We start from the raw sequence: 24,232 nt of genomic DNA on the forward strand, positions 1-24,232 counted from the left end.
TATTCAAGATTATTTTAGATACACACTATTTCTAGCAAAAAGCATGGGTGTATTACAGACATAACACAAGTAAAAATTGCATGCCTGTACAATGCACCCCCCCCCCAGCATTCACACCTGCCCTTACAAGCCTCCTGCCTGTGGCCTGAGTGCTCAGACAGGCTGGAGAGATGAATGGAACATCCACCATTTGGTCCTCATTACATTTGGCCACAGAAAATGGATTTTGATTTTTGTCACAGCTGCTAACCTCCTTGGGTCCCTTTCAGGAAGACATGAGGAAACCTGGGTCATGACAGGAGACACAAATCAGTCATAGATATTATCTAAATCAAATATTAAAATTGTATTCAAGTACCCAACAATGAAACTGAGTGTTTAGTCAAATCAATTAGTAATTAAATTATCACTGTTCAGTTTAATATCCTCAAAGAATTTTTGTACAAATTTAAAAATACATAAATCATTTGTCATATTTTTTTCTCCCCCACCACACACACACGCGCGCAAAACAACAGTGCAATGCTTACATGCTACTCACATCGATTCGGCTCCCGGGGGCCCAAACCAATTTCTCTTGTTTTCAACCCGTCTCCTGCCTGAACCTGCAACAGCCATCAGACCCATTAATCCTTCCACCCAAGATGACTATGACTGATTTGGCAGCCAAACAATCAATTTGTATCTCTCTCACTCTTTCACTCAAGCCTTCTCTTTTGTGGATGTAAAGAATATCATGAAAAAGTGTCAACGGTAACAATTTCCCAACAGTGAAGTAATAGAGTAATAAGACAATCAGCGTTTGACCTTGGAAGACAACTAATTCATCTGCCCATCTGTCTTAATTATTTCACTTTTCCAACCGGAGTGAAAGAGAAACTACATAAGTCCTTCAAACCTCTGCGGCCGACACATCTCCTCACCATGTTGATTTTGCTTCTATTGTTTTGTTTTACAGGATGGACCCAAGAGAAATTTTAGAAGGACATCAGACACCATCTAGCCTAGAAGATCCAGAGAGTGTCACAAAAAAAAAAAATGAAGCACAAAGTGAACAAACATCTCATCAAATGAGCAATAATGATTTATTTTTGGAGAACCATGTTTTATTTACATTCTCGATTACTTCATCTCAGTACCTTACCTGCTATAAACTGACAACGTCGCTTCACAATGGAAACGATTTGTTCTTTTCCTATAACGCAGTGTAAATGTGTAAGAGGCTCAATGGCCAACAGATTATCATGCTCATCTTGTGAAGAGGAACATGAGGCCAGAACCCCCCTCTGAATGGTGAGGAGCAGAAGGTAGGGTCGGCCATGTCTGGGAAAAGCTGCAGAGGAACATTTGTCAGGAGACAGTGACAAAAAGAGGGTGGAGGGTGGGGAGGCAGAGCTCCACACTATTCAGAGACAATTTGTAAGCGCGGCTGTTGAAGTCAGGCCAGAGACTGGCGAACAGCTGGAGCCCCACCATGATTGATAAACGTGGGCCCCAAGAACTTCATTTCGATGTGAATGAAGACAAAAGCCCGACAATGTTCAGCGAGTGTGTAATGTTAGCGTCATTAAGTGTCAGCTCCGGACATGCCCTGGCTTTCAGATGGGAGACTGAGAGATGCCATGAGGGAGGTCACGACCCGTGCTAATTACCATTTTAGAATAAACCACTCTCTTGTAGCTCTGCAGTTATTGATTTACCTCCGAGGATCATTATAGGATTTGTTGTGTATTATAAACATTTTAACATGTACACATATAGAAATTATACTGTATGATGGAAAATGTTAGTATTATTTACAACCATAGCAATACACATAATATCGACAGCATAGTATGCAATGAAAATGTATTAAATTTACTTATTCAATTTTTCATTTTGTATTTACACATAGACCTGAAGATGTTCAGTGGTGCATGTGCTCAGGATTTGCAAGATAAACTTGTTCATTTTCATAGTTTCTTTTTGTAACAATTGTTAGATTTATTGAATTAAGCTTCATAGTAATATTTTTTATATACATATTAACATTTGAGTATTTTGAAGTAATGCAGTACAACTGTGTTGTGTCAAGGCCAAGACACTAATAAGGCACTCCCTACTTTAGTAGACTTGCTGTATTATACATATACAGTCGTTTACAGTAATCTCATGTGTTCACATACTGAAAAGATTTGCAAACACAACATTTTTTAAAATAACATTCAAACTAAGTTAACACATTTCTCACATCTGTCCACATTATTTTATTCAAAATTATTTTATTTTGTGAAATAACATACTTGGGTGTTAGAACTGAAGTTGTAATATTAATTCAACATGATCTTAATATTAATAAACTATAATAACATTGTGCAAAAAATTAAGAGAGCACTACAGTTTTGCCTTTAATCACATTTCTGCATGCATTGTGGTCATTCCAGTCCAGTGTCTGTTAAATTTCAACAAAAACAAACCTCAGGAATGACAAAGTCACACAACAGCAATGTGAAAGATTGTGAGAATGTGAAAGAGAATGTGAAGACGCAGGAAAGATGTGAAAAAATCAGGCGTATTCCATCATATATTCATATTTTAAACTGATCCTAAAACACGTGTAAAACATTTATATTGTGCTAAGCATGAATATGATCATCTTACTTCAATGTACCAATAAATAAAAATAGGGAAACACTGACATATAGAATTGCCATTTACTGTACGGCCTTATTGTAACAGAATTATAGAAAAAAATGATGAGCATCATCATTAGTGTTTGCCTAAGAATTATGAATTAATTTCCTAACAAGTAAGCTCAAGACAATGTTTTATTTTCTGTTAGTATTTATTTAATTCCGAAACCAAAACAAATATAAGGTTAATCAAGTCATTTAAATATTACATCTCAATGCTTCATTCTTTACATGCATGTGCAAGAGGATTCCTACATTTTATTACTTCAATATTTTTAACTCAGGACTCTCTTCTGCATTTGTATTGGCCGAAATATGGTGTGACATAACTGAGATATGTTCAGCAATACATATTTGATTTATGACAACCTACTTTAACAGTAGATTCCTTCACTATTTAAAAAAAATCTAAGCCCACAAAAACCCAATGTGATATTTGGCAAACACACAGATGCTTTATCCCACTAAGTCAGAGAGCAGAACAAAGCGGATACATCTATTCCTGACCTATTAAATGGCTGAGTACTCTTATGGACTTGCAAAGCAAATTGAAAAGTTTTTCTGTCACTGTGTAAAATATACAGATGAGTCTGAAGTTCATAAAAATTGTGTATTGTTCTATTTTAATCCAAAAACTCAATTGCAGACATCTTTATGGCGACAAAGTGGGTACCAGGTTCATCCATTCAGCAGTACTAGGCCAAATTTCAGCTGCCATGGCTCACAATGAATGAGTGAATATTGATGAACATGGAAGATCTAGAGGGCAATCTTTTTTCTCCTCTTTTGGCGGGGCGAGGGAGGAGAGAAGGTGTCTCGGCGGTCTCGGGGGAGGCGTGCACCTCTCTCAATATTCAGAATATTCTGGTTGAAGTTCAGAGAGAGATATCAATCTCACTTTGAAGCGCCAGGCCTTCATTTGTTTGTGAGAGATGTGAGGTGTTCTCCAGTTGACTGTGCCAATTCTTCAAAAGCCACTTACAGTAGAGACACTCACTGTAGCGTTTGCTTTTGTTGCCGGGGCTCAGATGACTCTCAAACCCAATAGTGAAGCCTTGATTGAACCAGTGCACCCAATTCACCTGTGCGTTAAGGGGAATGCACAACTTTGGTTATGACAGAGTGACTTTGAATACAAAGGAAAAAAAGGAGCTGGAACATGGGAAGTATTAATCAGGCAAGAAGTTTAACAATGATTAAAATTTTGTTTTATTCATACATTCAAAAAAGGAAACTGTCCACTGTTCTTTTCAACCGTACAACACTTAAACACAGCAATAAATTGTTCTTTGCACACTGTAAAAAGTGATAATCTGTAACTGTTATCTTAAGTTTTAATTTCTAGCCCTAAAATTACTTAGACTTTTGCATTTTTTATGTAAAATAATGTATAAATAATTAAATCCCAAATATATTCGTTCAACATTTTGATTTGGTTATACTGTAAATGTTCTGTTGGTTGCAGTTTGCTCAAATAATTGTGTAGTGTAAAAAACTCAAACAGTAAATTCTTCTGGACCAGCAGGATTTATGTCTTTCGAAGTGGTCTATAACCCTTATTTATGATCTAATTTAAAACCTAATAATGATTATTATGGCGATTTAGTATTAAATATTATTTTGACTTTAATATTTGTAAAAAGCTGGTTATGTAGCTGTCACCACACATTAAGCATTACAATGAGTTCAAGGGAGAGATTATCATAAATAATAATAATAATCTTACATCATTTACTCACCCATGTCATTGCAAACCTGTATGATGTTCTTTTTCTGTGTAACACAAAAGAAGATATTTTGAAGAATGAACAACATTGAACCTCACTGACTTCAACTCAATGTACAAAACCACAGAGACTTTTCTCAAAATATCCTTTGAGGTATAGTACAAACATTCTTCAGTGCATGGCGTTTTTTTATTTTATTTAATACATTTACATGAATAATGCACCTATATTAGGCTATCGTTAAAACAGTAAAAAATAAATAATGATGCTAAACCCATTTTGAGAAGAATATGCAGATAAATTCCACTCTTCAGTTATTACTCAGTGACACATGTCGTATAGATTGAAATGCAAAAAAGTTTCATATCATTCATTGCTGTCCTTCCGAAATCTCAGATGTCCAATTGTTTTTCAGGAAATGGAAGAAAAACACTTTTTAATACTTTTTATTGGTTAGACATTTGCAAATCCCAGTTACAAACATAAATGTTTTTTATGATTTATGGCAAAAAATAAAGGTTCTTGAAATATGGACAAGGTTTCAGAAGGACAGCAGTGATATGCATAACAGCCATTTTAAACAGCTGTAAACATTCTACACCTACAGTACATATCCAAGCCACAGTCATGACTTCACAAACATAATGATTCTACGTGGCAAAAACAAATTAGATAAATCTTCCATTGCTCACTCCAGTGGGCCTTTATTCTCACTCGCCTCTCATTTTTCCACAGAAATACCACCCACCAGCATTTATGAACACATTCTCATGGCTGTCAATTTGCCTCTATTTTTTGTCACTTTAGAGAGGATTTCATCACCTGGAGGCTTCACTTACCACAGAGGTGCTGTTATTTTTCTTCTCTTTGTCATCAACACTTGTTTTCAGAGTGGTGGCATGTGTTGTATGTGTGCGTGCGGGGATCTTTGTTGTGGTTTTAGCAGAGCAATGGGCCATGCAGGCCTCTCTGCGAGCGTGTTTATAAGGGGAGTCTTCATGGCCACTCAGTTGAGCCTGGTTTACCAACACTATTGATTGCAGGTGATGTTCTGGACAGAGTCCATCTGACCTCATAGGGGGCTTAAATACATCATTGTCCTGGAGGGGGACCTCAGGAGACCTCCTGACCAAAGTCGAACACACACACTTACGCACACCTGCAACCACTGTGACATTGTCGGGGAAATAAAATCATCTTCACCTTTAAAGAATTAACAGATTTTCATGATGTATATTCAAACTGTTAAGATTTTGTATAATAAGCTTTTCTCTTGAACTCAAGTGTGAAATATTAGGAAACACACTATGGGATCTTTTTAGATGTGCGTTATCCCTTTTAATTTCCATGAATACTAATTAGATTTCTTAGCATGCGATCATGTTAACATTCAGGCTAATTTGCGTACCATGCATCTTTGTTTTCAAACACACCTTTGAGCAATTGATGGAAATCCAATGAGACGTAGACTTACCTGCCATGAAACAACCACGTCTACCCGCGACGCGAAGCAGGGACAAGGGGAAGTGCGTTTTAAATTAATTACCATCAGGCCCCTTGTAACTACTCACTTTTGTAAACAAACATTCTAATATGGAGTAATTAATTAAATCTGCCAGTCTTTCCCACTCTTCTCATTGATCTTGGTTTTAGCTTCTGTACGTCTTCTCAAGGTGTTTTTCTTTGGCTATCCAATGCAGGTGCGAGTCTCTTTTTAAAATATGGTCTTCGCCTTCAGGTGGCCCTCCCAAAACGTACGTCTCCGTCCAAGGACCCTGCAGAAGCAATTTTGCAGCATTTAAGTCATAAACCTCAGTTCCTTCTTGTCAAGAGAGTAGAAATGGTCTTTATAGCTTTGGAGAATAGACGCTGTTGGTTTTGGCTGTAGCTGAGAGTTTAGGGGCCTCCTCCACTTTTGGCCAAATCACCAGGAGCCCTGGGCAGGCATGACTGCTTCTCATCATGAAGAATAATGTTTGGCCTGGCAGACCATTAGGGATGCTAATTTTTGTTGGCTTTGTGATGTCACTTCTGATATTCTGGCAATCTGGCGGGGATTACCCGACGCCGACGTACAACCTGGTGTGCCAGGTTCTACTCCTTGTTACAGCCCCAGTCGAAGCTCTAACGCCACCTGCCTGCTAATGAGAGCTGGCGTTGGGGATGCCCATGTGGACCGCGTGGCAGGAACAACCGTACACCACCATCACCTAAAGCTTCACGTGAGCGATTGTGGCACGCGGCGTGACAGATGTTGCGCAGTGTAGGGACTATTAGAGGGGGATCAAAGGCACAGATACAAACAAACCCCTGTATGATTCACCTCTGGCTCAGAATCATCCATTTAGAACAGAAATGATAAGTCTCCTCAGTCCTAGAATGGCCGAGACGTTTTATGCGTATAGAATTTAGTTTTTTCATAGAGAATGAAATCCATCTGATATAGAGAAGAAGTCATTTTATTAGTTCAAACATTTACAGCTATTAAAGCATTTTATTTACCCAATTACATCGATTTCAGGAGACTCAAGATCTCTGACGTGTATATAACATGAATTCAACTGAAGACAATCCGAGTAGCTGTGACCAGTGGAGAGTACTTATAATTTGTAATATAACCCACCGCTACTGTAATTTTGGAGCAGAGCGATGCTTGCCAGGTGAGCTGCTTTTGGAGAGTCCATGCAAATCCGAAAAAAAGTCAAAAAGTCAATTACACAAGCAGCTCATGCGTGCACCATTGAAAGCCGGTGATGTTTTATTGAAGAGGTCTTTTAATTCAGCGTCACCGATGCTCGCATGAAATCCAGCGCTGTGCACCTTCTCAGGGAGAACCGGTGTCAGGTGACCTCCCAGAATCCAGAAAACAACTCTCAGGTGGTCTGCCACGCTCTAGTAGGCCGCCCATTTACCCCCATACACCCAATGCATCAAAGGAACCTCTGAGCATATCAAACTGGGCTAGTCCTGGGTCAACTTCACAAAGAAAGCTTAAGCCTAGAACCATATGCAAAAATCATTTGCAGTCTGATGTGTATCAGGTAGTGTCTCTCGCAGCACTCCATTGGGCAGTGCTAACTCATTAAGGCACAGCAAGACTAACAAAACACTAATTAATTACAATTACAAAAAGATCAGGTGTAGTTGGTCTCTTCATCACAGAGGGAAACTAATATCTGTGATAAACACGACGTATTGAGAGAAAAGGTAATAGTTTCTAGGTCTGTGCATTGGGTCGCCTTACACATTACAGGTAGATTTATAGATGATGCTATTTAAAGCATGCCATCTTACAGCCATTATCTGAAACATTATCTCTGCAACCGTGCCAAACTATATGCCAAGCTGTTACAGAGGGCAACATGCTGTCGCCGCAAATCAATCTGAAAATAGAAGCATCTGCATCTGGAGATGGGGGCTAATGGAGGCATTGCCTTGGGTGTGTGATGGAGACAGCTTATTTTTTCCATGTGATTATCCTAACAGTGCTGCTTATATACAAATGTAAATGGGCTGCTTAGAAGCTCCCCCTCCCTCCATGTTTCTCTCTCTTTCTCTCGCTCTCTTCCATCTGCTAGACAATAGTTTTTAATCTTTAATCCATGAGCAACCACTGAACACCAGTGAATTGCAAATTACAGATGTTTTACTGTCTCAGCTATTTTTTTCTCCCCCGTTTTGCTTTCCAGCTTCCCACTGTCAGTCAGTGTCTCGCACATATCCTGTGCCATCATGGCACCATATGACACTGTCATCATTTGGTAATTAAACCCGTACTGGCTTTAAATATGAAAAGCTGGCAAGGGGAGATGAGTTGATGGGGCTCGCAGTTGTGGGGACCAGATTTCACGAAACCATCCAGATTTCTGCAGGGAGAATTGTTGTACTTTCCTGCATTATATATCGTCTGTGGCTTCAGCGTTTGCTATGGCCTTAGCCTGGGCACAATCTTTGCTGACCCACTATTTTCCCAACCCTCATGTCTTAATTTACTTCATTTCATTTTTTTCCCACAAGGTTGCAAATTCTGCACATGCTATATTTGTCCTTAACATTAATATTAACAATGCTATTTTACAAAAAGAACAAATCACAAACAGTTTCCAGACCTTTCCCTGGGCATCATAAAGGAGTCAATGACACAATATTGCTCATCTCTCACCCTAAAAAAAGAGGGATGATAAATGATGAGTGCTAAACTCATAGGGTGTATGAACCCGCTGTGCCCTTCTATTAAAGGGAGGGAGGGTGAAACTTATTTAAAGCTAAATCTGGCAAGAACTGGGACATTTTCAAAAAAGCCTCGCACTGAAGGGAAGAAAAGGTGGGTACCGTATGTCCGAGGGGGCAGGAAAGAACAGAAGAGCTGGCCCATTAATCCAGCACAGCCCTTGCTTTGAGAAACTGTGTGCAGTGTTGACCAGTGTAATGGACTATGCAATAAAACCATAATCAGCCACTCCCTGAGTTTTCAATCTGGAATCGCATCGTCTTCAGTCTATGCCCCATCCAAATGGATGATAACAGGAGAGGTCTCACATCCATTACAGACCCTCCAACAAGCTTTATTGCCAATCAAACACGGCCCTGTTCGAAACCCTCCTTTGGCTTTGGTGCACTGGGCTTTACCGTTACATCCGAGTGTGGGAGAGACGCTCTCTCCTCCATTATGGCGAGCCATAGATCAAGGTCACTGTTTCTGTGATCATTACACCACTGAAGGTGACAGGCTGCATTTACAGGGAGATGATCAGAGGCCAGTGTGGGAGCTGAGCACACCCACATTTCTCAGAAGGATAATACATATGCACTCACACAGACAAGCCCATTTACAGTGAACCAAAGCATCTCCACAGCACAAGGGAAATCTAAGTCACTCTCTATCAAAGTTACAAAACGCTCACGAAGCGCTGCCTGTGGCGGCACCTCCTGCAATGATCTCCAATATAACAAAAAACTGATGCTCTTGGAAATATTTAAAATAAGTTGTGGATTTATATGCTATGCATTTTTGCAAAAAAAGGGTAAAATATTAAACCATCATTAAACATTAACAATTTATTTAACAAAAGTCCTGTGTGTGTGAGGGGGATATTAGTATCATGCCATGGGGTGCATTGAGGAGGTCGCTGCTTTCCATATTGCAGCCATGTTAGTGGAAGCTGTTTCCTGTCTGTTTTAAACAGTGGCAGCTGGTTTGAGAGCACCCTGGGCTGCCTCAGGGTCCAAACACACACACACACGCACACACGCACACACACGCACACACACACACACACACACACACACACACACACACACACAAAAGGCAATTGAAAATTCATTATAGAGAAATATTAAAATACATGTAAACAATGAGTTTTGACAAATTAAATATATGTAAATGTTGCATACTATACAAACAGGTATAAATTACTGTTCAGATAATAATGATTTCTTTATGTTTGATTTGCCATTTGATTTATATTTTTATTACTACTAGTTTAACGAAAAGGAAAAGTCCATAAACTTGTATATAATCCATTAATAGTATGCAACACAAATAGTATAGTATTTAAACCTACTGGAAACTATCCTAAAACAGTACTTAAAAAAAAAAAATCCAGAAACCAGCTGGGCGTTAAAACAATCCCTCTCAAACTTACAACGAATAATACGCGTATTCATCTGATTCAAAATAAAAACCCATAGCTGTGGTTTATTGCAAAACGCCAACTATGCGAGGAGAACAGTCATGCGGCCACAAGGCTTCAGTACATTAAAGTAGCACAATGACACGGAATTATGTTGTGAGCAATATGCTTCAAATGTTCAATGCAGATGCATGTATAGCCCCCATCACAAATGCACATAAGTAGAGCGGATGAATGGAAACTTGAGCCAGAGTTTAACAGCGCGAACGATCGCAAAGAAAAAAGAGGAAAGGGATGATAAAGTCTACTAACTGGAACATTAACAGACAAGTAACTTGCAAAATGCCATATTACAATATCCAAAAGAACGACAGAGCGTGGTAAAGCCATAAAATTGTACATTAAATTATTATGGCCTCTACTTCGCCTAGTTAACAAACATTTTGTGCGAATCCACGTTTGTCAGAGTTTAGGGTTCTGTACAACGTCAGAATTGTGGTTACTGAAGCCAGAGAGAAGCAAAGAAATCGATTTCATTAAAACATTGGTGGACGCCTTGTTACATGTTCATTGCTCTACATCAGACTAATTTAATTGGCCTGTATGTTAATTACTAGTGACAGAGACGTGTCACTGTTATAATAATAATCCTATGGAAAAAGGCAACATTCGTTATATTACATTAGCACAGAATAACTTCATATTCTTAAAAAGTCATTAATATTTCAGGGAGATTTTTTAAAAGGATTTTAAATTGCATAGTTGCTCAAAATACTTATTTTAAGAAGTAATATTATTATTATTATTTTAACTGATTTTTACCGCAAGCGAATAAGAAATATTTTAAATTAAAATGAAACAAAATATACATAAAAGCACCTAGAGGTCTATTATCAACTAATAAAATAATTACCAGCCATAACTGCTGGTAATGCACGAAATGCAGTAAATTTTACAAAACAAGAAACGTTACACTGGTTTAAAATACAACCATCTTCCAAAACAAATGACTAAGGTCTTGTTTCCGTGACAGGGGAGCACACCTTTGACTACTCAACTGAAAACTTTGGCCTTTTTTTGTTGTTTGGTAAGGCGGGTGGGGTTACTAGATCCTAGCTCCTGGCTTAAAAGTTAGACATTTTGTGTGTGAGTAAACATGATTATAGACAGTAAGAAATTTATGGTAGCAAGTAATTGCGTTAACTTGCGTTGAGAGACTTTAGCTATACAAAAAAAAAGAAAACACTAAAATGTTATGGATGTTTTTTTAAAGAAACAATTAAACATTCTCATGTTTTATTCCCGCGGCAGGCTTTATAATCGAAATTTAGTAAAACCGTTACCTAAAATGTACAATTAATGTGCACTTAAGAATTTTACCTTACACGGGTGTTTATCTACCTTGATTCACAGTTGATGGCAGAAGTGATGTAGCGGGGGAGGGGTTGGGGTCGGTCTGTGTCTATGTTTGAACGTTTGTAAAATGTCAAAAAATACAAGCTCAAAGGCCTTACCCTTAAGAACTTTACAAAATACCATTTGCATATAGTGAATTAAATATGCTTACTTCATTTCCAAACGTTAGTCCTACTTTATCTGTATACGCAGCTTCATTGCATTTAGATAAAATAAGCATCAAAACCTGTTAATCATGGTTAACGTGATTTAAATAATCTGAAATAACCTACAAAAGACCCTTTCCTAATTATTATCAAGCTATACTAATTATCATTATTTAAAATATTATTTTATTGATTTAATATATGGTATACAAGTAGAAATGCATGAAGAATGGCTATAGTAATATTTAGGTAAGCTTTTAGTAAATTGCTGAAAAAACAGTATGGTAAAACTTCGGCTATAAATATATAGATGATATTATAAGACTCTTAAAACATCACCTGGTAAACGCAAAAAAGTCAAACCCAATAAGATGCAATTATCAGATCTGGCAATATATTAACACGGACGCAAATGCCATATTAGCTGGTTTATTTCGCTAGACCCTCCTACCGGGAACAGGTTCACCTTAAAGTTCAGCCAATGAGCGGCACGAACTTTCTAACCCAAACTTCACAGTTAACGAGTTACCGATCAAAACATTAGAACACACGCCGAAGGGCGCACACATAAGCATACAAATGTGTTTTCAAATAATCATGAATATTCATCAAGATAAGTCCTACCTTTGAGTATTTCATAACGCGAAAGCCTGCGTGCGGATTTTAGCATATCTCCATACTCTTAGTCCCCTTTAAACTTCCAGTAGTTTTATTCTTTCTTTTATATAACAAGTGCAACGCTTTATTTGCTTTGATTGCTATTTTCCATCCTTTATCAATCTAGCTCACTGGAGCAGAGGTTGCTCTCCTTTTTGTTGTCGTATAAACCGTTTAGTTTTGGATGATCGGTCAAAGGTTGTGAAAAGCAGCGGGGAGAGGCAGGACGCCCAGCCGAGGAGGGAACGCAGGAGGCCGGACAGATCTAGTGGGCTGCATCGACGAAACGGACCATTAGACAGGGAAAAGCCATGGCTCACAGCTCTGGTCGATCAGGTAAGCGCAGGGCTCTCTTTTCGTCTCGCCAAACAGTGTCAGTGTTTATTTTCTAGCTGTAGGGGTGAGTCGCCGTCAGCTCAGGTAAGATCGTACAGTAGGTGTACTTTACAAACGCAAACTACTTGACCACCAACTAACCTTATTGACTAACTGCCTGCTCTTACGCGGGTTATTTATATGTGCTGCAAAGTCTGACATTGACAATCTGCGAATTTAAAACGACAACCGATTCACGCTGGGATTATATTATTATAATGCGATGTTAGGGCCCATGTGTTGACATAAGTGCACACTGTAATCTATATCAATAGGCCCTACTACAGCGCGATCTCCAAATGCATCATTAAAAAAAGTATTAATGTTGCTAAAACAAGCCTTTTCGCAGTTGCATAATTTTCATGCATTAATAATGAAAGTTGCTGTTTCTTAACACTGCTATTGTTGATATTATGATGAGGAGTGTTATTGTTGTTGTTGTTGTTCGTTGTTTCTTCTGCCGTTCGTTTAATTGAAGACATAGATCATATGCTAATTCACCTTTCTATTTTTGGTGTAAATGAGAAGATCAATAAAAACAGTTGTAATAATCGAATTAATTATGGAAAAATTAAAAGCAAGTACAAAATCAATCTCTGATGCTGTAGACAGAACTCAATTGATGGTCCATCTGTTCACTCTATACAACATGAATGGGTAATATAAAGGCACAGCTGATATCATGTCTATAGCGTTGTTTTGTTTTGGTTAGAGCGATCCCTTTTTGGACACCTCATATTTTTATATGGGGGATTGAAGTGCTGGGTCTTTATTGCTGAAATATCGAAATATATTTTTTACATTTGGGATATATTACATTTGTGTATATATAATTTTACAACATTATTTATTGAAATGTTTTAAATGTTTAGATACAACAACTGCATATTGTTATATAATATTATCATTTATTTTACTGTTATAATTGTTATTCCTTTACTATACAAATTGTTATTTGCAAATTCATAAAGCTTTAATAATTGAAATGGACATTTTCATTTTTTCCAAAAGGATATCCAAGTGGGACACGCATTTCATTATTTATTTTTTCAGTATCATAACTAAACAATTTACTGAAAATACAAGTAAAGTCATTAGGCTTCTCAAATTTGTATTATGGTTTATTCTTGCTGTAAGAGCTAAGGCTGCGTGCATTCAGTTGTGGCACACTTAAACTGACGTGAACGGTAGGTTTAGTAGAGTGAAAAGTATCGATTGATGACGTGGACAATATTACAGTGAATGAGAAGGACCCATAGGCTTTCGAAAAACGGAAAGAGAATTACTTTCTGCGTTTTTATTGGAAGTTCATCGCTGTTCACGTTGGCTGCTAAACTTCTGTGACATGCCGGGGACTGTCAAAAAGAAGCACTGTATCACCTGCAATTGAGTATCTCTCTCTCTCTCGATCTCTCTTTCTCTCAGTCTTCCTCTTAAGAGTAAATCCTTCTGTTAATTAATGGTTGATCTGGAAAAGAACACCGAAATGTATTCAAATGTTTTCAAATCAACCCAAAGCAGCCTTGCAATTTATTTAGCTGTTTTATCTGTATAATCAAAAGGCATGCACTTCCCTCTTTTTCCTGGTGTGACAAAATATTACCCCATAGAAAATATTTACAATAACGTTTCGACTGGTCACATTAAAAGGCAGTGCTACTGTAGCACAGTCACAATTCAGTATTCAAAGGCCACTATGATCAGTTGCAATTAGTTTTCCTATCATTTAACAGAGGAAGTAACTAATATACTAAAAGGGTGCGGAGGCAAAAGGCTGGGGTCTTGCGGGGGAAATAAAAGCAGCTTTAAGGGAAATGTGTAGTCAAGTGTGAAATTACAGCCCATGGTGTTACATATTGTACCAGAAGCTCCCTCCAAAAATACTAACAAAAAGAAGAATCGTCCCCATATTTGGCCGGGAGGCATAACATAACATGGCCTCCTGTTCTTTTAGCCGAACCCACAACGGTCACAGTACGAATACTTTATAAATCTAAGTACCTTCTTCAGTAAACCAAAACCTGCATTTTTTAAAATCAAATTAGTACAGGCAGACTTGTTTTTAACATCATTTAGGCTGCTGAACTTCAGCTCTATTTTCACTTGTCATTTCAGATATAAGGACGTAAATGTAAAAGCAATCAACACCAACGAAAATATTAATAATAAAAAAAGGAATAATCATAAACATGCATGAACATATTTAGACCATGAGCAGAACTGCAGTTTTTGATTCAAAGGCATTTTTAAAATAAGTATTTATAACGTTATCAACTGATTTCGCTGTAGGGATAAAATAAACATCCTCATTGGGGACTATACAGTAAGCCAATATCTAAAACCAAAACCGTTCTATAATATTTATATAAATAACATATACATTTTCCAAATAGGCCTAGTATATAAATAATTTGAATGATGTATTGTAACTGTAAAAATTGTGCCCTTATACGATTGATTTCTCTTAAATGGCAAATGAATTCGATGAAATAATAAAATGCTGAATAGACTTATTACATGTATAGGCTTACATGAAAACGAGACACATATTCATATACGTCGTTATTATACTAAAATGTAAAAAAATATGTGAAGCCTAACAGTTATAAACTGTATGATCAACTATAAACAAACTGATCAAAGTCATAACTGAGTCGTATCTCAGTTACATTTTTCTGATGGGTTAGCTACATCTGAGATGAACGTAAAAAATAAAACTAGATAAAAATGAAAAATGACCGACAAATATTGAGTTCATTGGGTGTTATTCATAATCAAGAGATTTGTTAAATACCCATAAAACAAACTTGAGGAACCTTTCTTGGTTGAATAAAGCAAACTAAGCAGCGCCATCTACAGATATACCTACAACACAACACACCAAACCGCATGGTCAAGACACAACCCCTCATCTAACATGACAAGCAGCAAACCTACCTTGTTATTGTATCAAAAGCAATTTAGATAATATTACAGTACTTCTCGTATGTCACCAAGCTGTCAAATGGACGAGCAAACTTCTTTCAGAAATTAGAATTACATTTTCAGGTCTTTCTTTTTCACTCTATAATGTATACTTTATTTTTAAGGTTTTAATATTCCCGTAAAAACAATAAAAAATGAAATGCATTAAAACGATTAAATAAAAGTCTATGTAAAAATCCGAAATAGAAATATTTACCGACTACATAACCGGTGTTCAACAAAAACATCTGATAAGACCGGAATACGAAAAGTACAACAGAAAGGGAATGCAAAACATTATTATGAATTCTTGGAGCTTCCTCCATGCAAACGATCTTTTAAATTGATTTCAACTTGGCAACACTGCGCACAACTATATTACAAAATAATTACATTCACTCTTTTAGGTCACCAATATGATTAAAAAATGATTTACTTAGTTTGACAACGTATATAGTTTTGAAATACCGCGATGCTTGGTCGCTGGTGTTATCGCTTCCTTTCCACTTGTCTTTTAATTTCCTCGATTTTTTAACCCATCTCTCCTCATTTCCCTGTTTGCATCCCTCCCCTTCCGAAGTGTCAGATGAAGAGACCTCCTCATTTGGTGCTCCAGCTTTTTGCGTTGGCGAATCACAAAGTGTTGGAATCTATTGCCTTTGTCTGACATGTCATCCATCTCTATGCGAGGGGGGATCTGGGGAGGAGGGGGCGGTGGACTGCAGCTTTTAGAAACAGACACACTGAGAAGAGGGGTTTCAGTCTCAGCCCAAAGCTTCTAACAGGCACATCCCATTCTTGAAGAGAGGGGGACCGAGAGACACTCGCCGTGTCCATGTTTTTTCCTGTCATGCCCGCACGAACCTGACTGTACCCCTCAGACTTCACCAGAAACGCTTCTTCATATCGAGGAATTTACACTGCAGAGGACACTGGAGGAGACGCAACCACAAATGCTTGCGTTCCCTTAAATATGTAGCTAACAAATATTAACTGAACGACTGATTCCGCTAACGGCTCTGCGTAATTTTTGAGAGACGAGTGCAGGACATGATCTGCACCTGACCAGCCTCGTGTCTTCATTGAATGGACTGAACAGCACGAGATAAAGTTCGTCGCGCGCTTGAAGAACTTCTGTACACATCGGAAGCACTGCTTTGAACGGATAGCAATCTTTATTAATTCCAATTTACGCTACATAATCAAGTCGAGACGGCGACCTCAGTCGATTATCTTTCCTTCCTTTGCTATCCCATGGATATTCACTGCAAAGCAGACCCCTTCTCGGCGATGCACCGTGAGTAAAATATCAGTTTATTATCGAAAATCTCTACCTGGCTGGGCATACATGCACTACCAATGTGTGAAAAATGTGTTTGTGTATGAAATTATTAGGGCTAAAACATTTCTTACAAAGTTTAAAGAAGTTAAATAATATTTTTAAAATATATAAATTGTTTTTACTTTGTATTTCTCGCCACGCAAAGTGAATATGAAAAGTAGTCACTGTACAGCAATATTGTTTTTTTGTATTGTCTTTTGCAGTTTCTTATTTCATAAAGTCGTCCAAAATGTCGAATACGATATTAAGGGTAATTTATTGAATACTAATAATCCATCTTTTAAAAAAACGTGACTAATTTACCCACACGTCGCATAAATATTTATTATTTTTAAACAAAGGTTTGGTAAAGGTAAAAACATTGGTACATTGGAATGGAAAGAATACCGCAAAAAATATACATCAAAATCTACAGAAACATGTAGGCTACTGTCGCGATAATACCAGTTTATTTGCGAAACATTCGAATAATTATCTTATAATACTTGTAGAATAGACGGAAGGCAAAAAATATACTTTGAAAATAAATGTGCTCAACATTTTGAAAAAATATTTTTTATAATTTATAAATTAAGTCATAATTTATTTGTGTTCATTTAATGTTATTTGTGAGATATTTCTTAAAAATACGGTATTGTAATAAGAGGCCTGGGTTTAATTTAAATAATTAATTCTTAATTATTTTGCAGTAGCCTATACTCCATGGTTGTAATATGAGTTATCAAAGCTCTTTTTAATTATTTACAATAATTGTGCAAGGAAAATTAAACAGGTTGAAACATAATCTATGCGACATGTGTTTGGCTGCAATGGAATAGTAGAGGAAAATACTACCTAACTGCAGCGGGACCTATGGAATAGCACATGACTTTATCAGTTTTCAAACACAAGTACGTATTAAAAAGATAGTTATGGACGTTTTATAATTTCTTAATTATTTATTATATCATAATATAGTTTTACAATTTATTATTATTTAATATAAAGAGTAATTATATTTATTGAAAACTGTTGGCCAACCTTGAACAAAGTTTTTAACTGTTTGTGGAAAAACATGAAACTGCAATGACACTTTTGATCATTTTCATTTATATATTGTCACAAAAATAAAAAGAGGAGAAAAAAACGAGGAGAAGGAGATCAATACATTTTTAGCTTTAATATACATTAATGCGGTTTTCTAATTCGTCATCCACACACTATTTTGCACACAAACAGCGTGTGTAAGTGTATTCGTGTGTGCACGCGCTCTCGTGCGGAGATTTTTACAGAGCGTACAGAGAGATGTAATGTAGAGAGAAAGAGAATTAAACGCCTATGTGGTAGCCATGTTAACGATGTAGCCTATCTTCTATATGTATGTAATGTTATGCTTTTCGTGTCTGTGTTGTTGTATCCCATATAGGGCACGGCGGTGTGAACCAGCTAGGGGGGGTGTTTGTGAATGGCAGACCCCTACCTGACGTGGTCAGGCAAAGAATCGTGGAGCTCGCGCACCAAGGAGTCAGACCTTGTGACATCTCAAGACAATTACGGGTCAGCCATGGCTGTGTCAGCAAAATTCTCGGAAGGTACGAAAAATTGCAGAACACACATATTTTGTGCATTTATTTCCGTTTACAGCTAATATTGATAGCTATTAACGGCTACTGCTTAATGTGCTTAAATCTTAAACATTATTATTAGACTATGTGTTACTGAGAGTTTTTCCCTTAAAGTGAAAACGTCTAAGATGAAAATTCATTGTGGAGGAGGAAGATGTTTTCTAGGAAACTGTTATATAGATTTTTGAATTCTTTGAAATATTTTTCAGCTATCAAAAGGATCTTAAAAGGTATTCTGCACTTTAAATGTTCCTTAGAAATATGAGATGTGTTGGTGGCATGTATTAAATCGTAGGGTGCATGGGACATCAGTCGCTGAGGAAACATTTTAATAAATGGATGATTACGATTTTTAATTGCAGCCAACGAATGTTATTGAGTCCCCGAACCTATAAAATGGACGTTTGGACGTAAGAAATGAGCCACGCTTTTCTCATAATAGTGTTGGAAAAAATCACATATAATAGTATCGAATCCACAAAAAGAACATGACCAAAAACAGTTTAAATATTTATAAATCGTATTCATAACTCACTGTTTATAAATACACAGAATGCCACACGCTAGCAAAACCGCCAGTCTTTAAGTATAGTATGTCATAAAAATATTATATAAACAAAATATCGCTCATCTTTCTCCAGATATTATGAAACCGGCAGTATTAAACCTGGAGTTATTGGGGGGTCCAAACCAAAGGTGGCGACGCCCAAAGTTGTGGATAAAATTGCAGAATACAAGCGCCAGAATCCCACAATGTTCGCCTGGGAGATCAGAGACCGACTTCTTGCCGAGGGCGTTTGTGACAATGACACCGTACCAAGTGTTTCATCTATAAACAGGTAAAAGCTATTTGAAATTTTAACATTCACTGTTGAATCCGATTTGAAATTATTGTGAAAAGCATGATGTCATAGAACTAGAGATGTTGTGATCCTGAGCCCATAAAAAACACCATTTTGGTAATGAAAACTTGGCTCTGTTCTCTATTGATCATCAGCACTGTTATAAAAACCGCGAATGCTAACTGTAACGACCAAATTATCTTCAACTAATCTGAAATCCTTTAGAGAAAAATGTGGCTTATGCATTGTTTCCAATTTACGATGCGTATTTCACGAGTGTTTTTTCCTTTTTTCCGTTTTTAATGTTTTCTCTCGGGGTGGTCTCAAATGTGCAATTCAATCCCAAATCTGTCCACAGCCTGCATAGGATCTATAGTTGAGCCGCGAAAATCACATCTGTCTCGATGAAAACCAATCAATACTCTGTAACCAGATCCACTGGCCTAGGAAATACGCAAGCAGACCTCACTACCTTACCCGTAATCCCATCCTAGTTTTTCTTTTAAAAAATACACGCGAGACAAAAAGAGTTCCTCTAAACACAATGTAGTGTTGAGAAAAAAAATATTTACCTTATATACTGCAAAGAGTTTGTTTGTGACATTTTATTAATATTTTTATTTATTAATATTAAGGAAAAATATATGAAACAGTGCATAAAATATATTGGTCGAAATTTTTTCTGTAAAACTTTTATTGAGCCATTTAACCATGAAAAATAGGGCCTGAGGTAATCATTATTAATGAAATACAACATTCATCACATGCAATCCTACATTACTATGGGCTATACATAAACTCATTAAATCACATGTAGAAAATAAAAAGTTAACAATTAATTACCATTTTCTTTCTTATTTCCCATTTCAAAATAAAAGCTAGCAAGACTATACCAAGTATGTGTGCGGTGTGGGGTGGGGGGGGATTAGAGAAGAGTGGAAGAACAAGGTGAAAAGGCCTACCTGCAAGCAGGAGTAATGAACTTTGGTTAGGAGGCACTGTTCCATAGAGCTGGCCAGCAGCATTACATTTTAATGAGCTGAAGAGAGATCATGGGCCGACCCGCATAAGACATTTCCTAGAAGAAAACTGGGGGAGTGAGAGGCTGAAAAAATTCATTTCATGCACTATGACTGCTTAAAAAGGGCAATTTGAACAGGTCTCAACACTTGTATGAGGTAAATTTTAAATCTACATTAATGACATGAAAGAAGAGCCAATAAACCTTCATTTCCAACAATGTTCGAGTTATCACCTCAGAGGAGGGCATTGTAAGGACCTTTGTTTACGTGGAAAATTAATATGAATAGCGATTTAGTAGACGTAGGAATTTATTGCCTATTATGCTGAATCAAAGAAAGTTGAGTTTCCTGTGTACAGGAAATTTATACATCAGAGAGAACTGTCTGAGCTAATCATTTTCTAAATGTGCATTTAGAGGAAAAACATCAGTTTCTACAGGCTGTGTGAAGTGTATAGGCTACAATATAAAGTCTAGCTACCTCTATGAATTGTCTTATAATACTGCGAAAAGCAGTCAAGTCTACAATACAATTTCTCTTCTAATTCCTGTATAATAATTTGCAGCTAACACAGGCTGTAGCGGTCTAGCTCTACTGTAACCCTTGTGCCGTTTCAAACAGGTGTTCTTGTACCCCGTCTAAAAGTATTCCCTCCTCACTGTGCAGACTTCTGAGGCTGGACCCTCATGCCCTGAGCACTTTAGAGGTTGACCTATGCTCTGTTGACATTAGAAGATGTCCCAGCTTTAAGCACATTTTCTCTGCATGAATTATTGAAGATTACACACTGTCTGGGGTGTTCTCTGTGTCCTCCTCACAGCATGAAGCCACTGGCACACAACCAGTTCTGAGACCTTCTATCGCCTGGATTGTAAGCGTTTCAATAGCATTGATTCATATTTTCAGATTTCTACAGGGAATTTGCAGCACCCTGGCAAGTCATTAATTCACACCTTTCAAATAGCTCGATTGTGAGAACATGGATTCAAGCTATTGAATTTGCAAAGTCACAAGGTCAAATCCTAGTTTTGGCTAAATGTAAAAAATGTAAAGACAATTGTAACATGTTATATAAGGCGGATCTGTATATACATTTTGCAATTTTAATGCGTAGGACAATGTAAAGAAATGATAAATAAAAAAATCTCAGTGCATCATTGTACAATAAATAATGCAAGAATGAGTAGCACATATATATTCTTGCTATATATTTATATAGAAGCGTTTAATAATAAATAATCCGATTTAGATTTACTCAGTTTTACTGAAATCTTCTGTATGAAGACTGACTGTGACTGAGGAAGTGTTTAGTGATGAAATTTACAGCCACATTATAGTTTATACAAATGTGAAAAATGTGTAGCCAAGGAATATAAATGTGTTCCTAGAATAGGGTGACAGCTTTTTCTCTTAAAAGCGTGTCCCAGATTAAAGACATCAGATGCTGCAGTGGGCTTTGCTGGAGCAATGAGACACTATTGCTTTCCTGTCACATATAATTTATAGCCCTCAATTTGCATCTGTTCTTCTCTGCCTCTAATTCCCAACTTTTTTTTATACCCAAGTCCCGATCAATAGGGCCTCATCCGCCCTGGCACCCCTGAATGTTTGTGCTAGAAAAAATGTTGGATCTGGGAAGTCAGTATCCACACTCTACAAGCAATCTTCACTTGCTTCAGTGAGGAGGAGGATAGTGAGAGAGATTGAGATAGATAAAGAAGCACAGGGAGAGGGAGAGATTATTAAAGCTGAGGCCAGTTCGAGGCAGTGAAGCTCATCATTGAGGTGAATTGATGTGATTTCATGCTTTGTTTGCAAGATCATTCAGACCAAAGTGCAATAAAGACTTTCCCCCATATCACACCTTCGAGGTAGTGGGACTTTATCATATTTCTAAAGATGGGATCCCATTTGATTGAATCCACTTCTCTCCGCGGTAGCTCCCACTCTGCCTCACCGTATACTCCGTGATTGGCCCTAATACCCTTAGATTGGTTATTTGTGACAGAATCAGTGGATCTATATAGCAAGGCTCTAAAACAACACTATGGTGGGCTATGCGAAAACTCACCAGAAAGTAATCCTGCGTGCCCTGGATGTGTTCACGGCAACTCATTGTGTTCATTTGAATTTTTTTAGGATCATTCGAACCAAAGTCCAGCAGCCTTTCCACCCATCCTCGGATGGCACGGGAACGCCTCTCACCACAGCAGGACACACTATAGGTAAGAACATACGACATTAAATTCACATTATCAGTGCCATCAATTACGCTGATGTTATATATTGTGATACGCTTATATGTATTAACCTATTCCTGCTATCTCAGTACCCAGCTCGGCGTCCCCTCCTGTGTCAAGCGCTTCCAACGACCCTGTGGGGTCCTACTCTATTAATGGCATCCTCGGGATCCCTCGCTCCAACGGCGAAAAGAGAAAACGCGATGATGGTAAGAGACCGGATTTCTCTCCGTGGTTTTTATTCCCCCCTTACTCTTTTTCTAGGCCTGTCTACAGCCCCCTGTAATTTCCAATTTGTGTGGGGAGATAAAGATGGTAGTTTGATAGCACTGGACAAAGCGTTTTGTAAAAAAGCGCTCTCAAGTGACTTGTTATGTAGTAAAGCAGATTGGACTATTTCATTCAGCCGGGTTGATACTCTGCTGTTTGCAGGGTTGTAGCACATTTTATTTGATGATACAATACCTCTACACGAACAAGAATATGCCTACATGGCACGAGGTACCATCATTCGGTGGAATCACAACAGTATTGTGCTTATGTAGTGCGTCAGGGTCACGGCTTTATGCTTTTGCAAAAAATGCAGGTCAGAGACAAATAAATCAGAGATATCCATTTGAAAACGGCAGAAAAATGTGCTAATGCAGACTGGAATTTTAGAATATAATGGGAACTTACCAGATGTGTGATTTATGGTAATACTAGTCACAACCAAAGATTTTCTGGCTACGCATTTTTGAGTTTGAACAACTGAAATAGTGGCAAAAAGGGAGCATGCCAACATTCTCTATCCTTTTCTAAATGAGAGGGCACATACTGCCTAAGGCCTAATGGCCGATCGGCTCTTCATACAATCGCCTTTTGAATGCTAGTGAATAAACATCCATGTGGCACTGGGCCGAATGGGAACACAGAAAGCGCTGTAGTCAAAGGGAGGTTGAAGTGGTTGGAAATGATCTCTTAAAACATTTATCAAAGCAGGGCTACTTGCTTCTCTTATGTTTCCATCTCTTTAGTTCTCTGGAGTGGCAACCACTTGGATGGGAGGAAAATAGGATATTGTAAGTTGTTAGCCCACCTTTTCTTTGCTTGCTCAATCATGAGCCACTCGAATCTGATCAAGTGCTCTGGGTGTGTGTGTCTTTGTGCGTGTGACTGTGTGCATGCGTGGGTCTGTGTGTCGTGGGGAAGGGAGGGGGTGAGACGTAGCGCAGTGACGCTTAATGATATCTTTATGGAGAGAGCTGTAGATCATATATAAAGACTGTGAAATGCGACTGTGGCAAATCGCATTTGCTACAGCATGGCATGCTGGGACTTCGAGCGTTTGCTTCTAAAAACGGAGATACGCAGAGATACATAAAGTAGGCGGATATATCCAGCCAAATGCCAGTGTCGGTACTTATTCCTAGTTTGATTAGAACTGACAGGACGTGAAGAGTGGATGAAGGGGTTGAGTGTAATTGGATCATAAAACACTAGGCGGGAAAACATGAGTTTACTTGTGTGTGCAATATCAAATTTAATATCGCTTCAGCAAGGATTATTTTCTCTGTGATTATCATTCTAATGACGGGAGTAAATATTCCCAT

General features: G+C 37.7%; 1 protein-coding gene and 1 long non-coding RNA gene across 14 annotated transcripts in view; one reads left to right on the forward strand and one right to left on the reverse strand.

Annotated features, from left to right (window-relative positions):
- Positions 1–22,582, reverse strand: LOC130558795 (uncharacterized). 2 transcript variants are annotated; one of them, XR_008963496.1, is made up of 4 exons: positions 22,472–22,582; positions 20,341–20,456; positions 542–6,174; positions 1–285 (listed from the first exon to the last, which is right to left on the reverse strand). It is a non-coding gene; the product is annotated as an uncharacterized LOC130558795 (long non-coding RNA). The 2 variants fall into 2 exon arrangements; XR_008963497.1 differs by lacking the exons at positions 20,341–20,456; positions 22,472–22,582 and having other exon boundaries at positions 542–3,754; positions 4,412–13,459.
- Positions 16,336–24,232, forward strand: part of pax2a (paired box 2a) — a 26,135-nt gene continuing 18,238 nt past the window's right edge. The window contains exons 1-7 of one of the 12 annotated variants that reach the window (XM_057341401.1): positions 16,336–16,887; positions 18,326–18,503; positions 18,746–18,766; positions 19,178–19,375; positions 22,540–22,625; positions 22,730–22,849; positions 23,657–23,701. In XM_057341401.1, the coding sequence (XP_057197384.1) occupies positions 16,845–16,887; positions 18,326–18,503; positions 18,746–18,766; positions 19,178–19,375; positions 22,540–22,625; positions 22,730–22,849; positions 23,657–23,701 (691 nt within the window). In that variant the 5' untranslated portion in view covers positions 16,336–16,844. The remainder of the gene's footprint in view (positions 16,888–18,325; positions 18,504–18,745; positions 18,767–19,177; positions 19,376–22,539; positions 22,626–22,729; positions 22,850–23,656; positions 23,702–24,232) is intronic. The other 11 variants (XM_057341402.1, XM_057341406.1, XM_057341407.1 and 8 more) reach the window with 11 other exon arrangements.

The sequence above is a fragment of the Triplophysa rosa genome, linkage group LG9 (genome assembly GCF_024868665.1).
Source record: "Triplophysa rosa linkage group LG9, Trosa_1v2, whole genome shotgun sequence".
NCBI lineage: Eukaryota > Metazoa > Chordata > Actinopteri > Cypriniformes > Nemacheilidae > Triplophysa > Triplophysa rosa.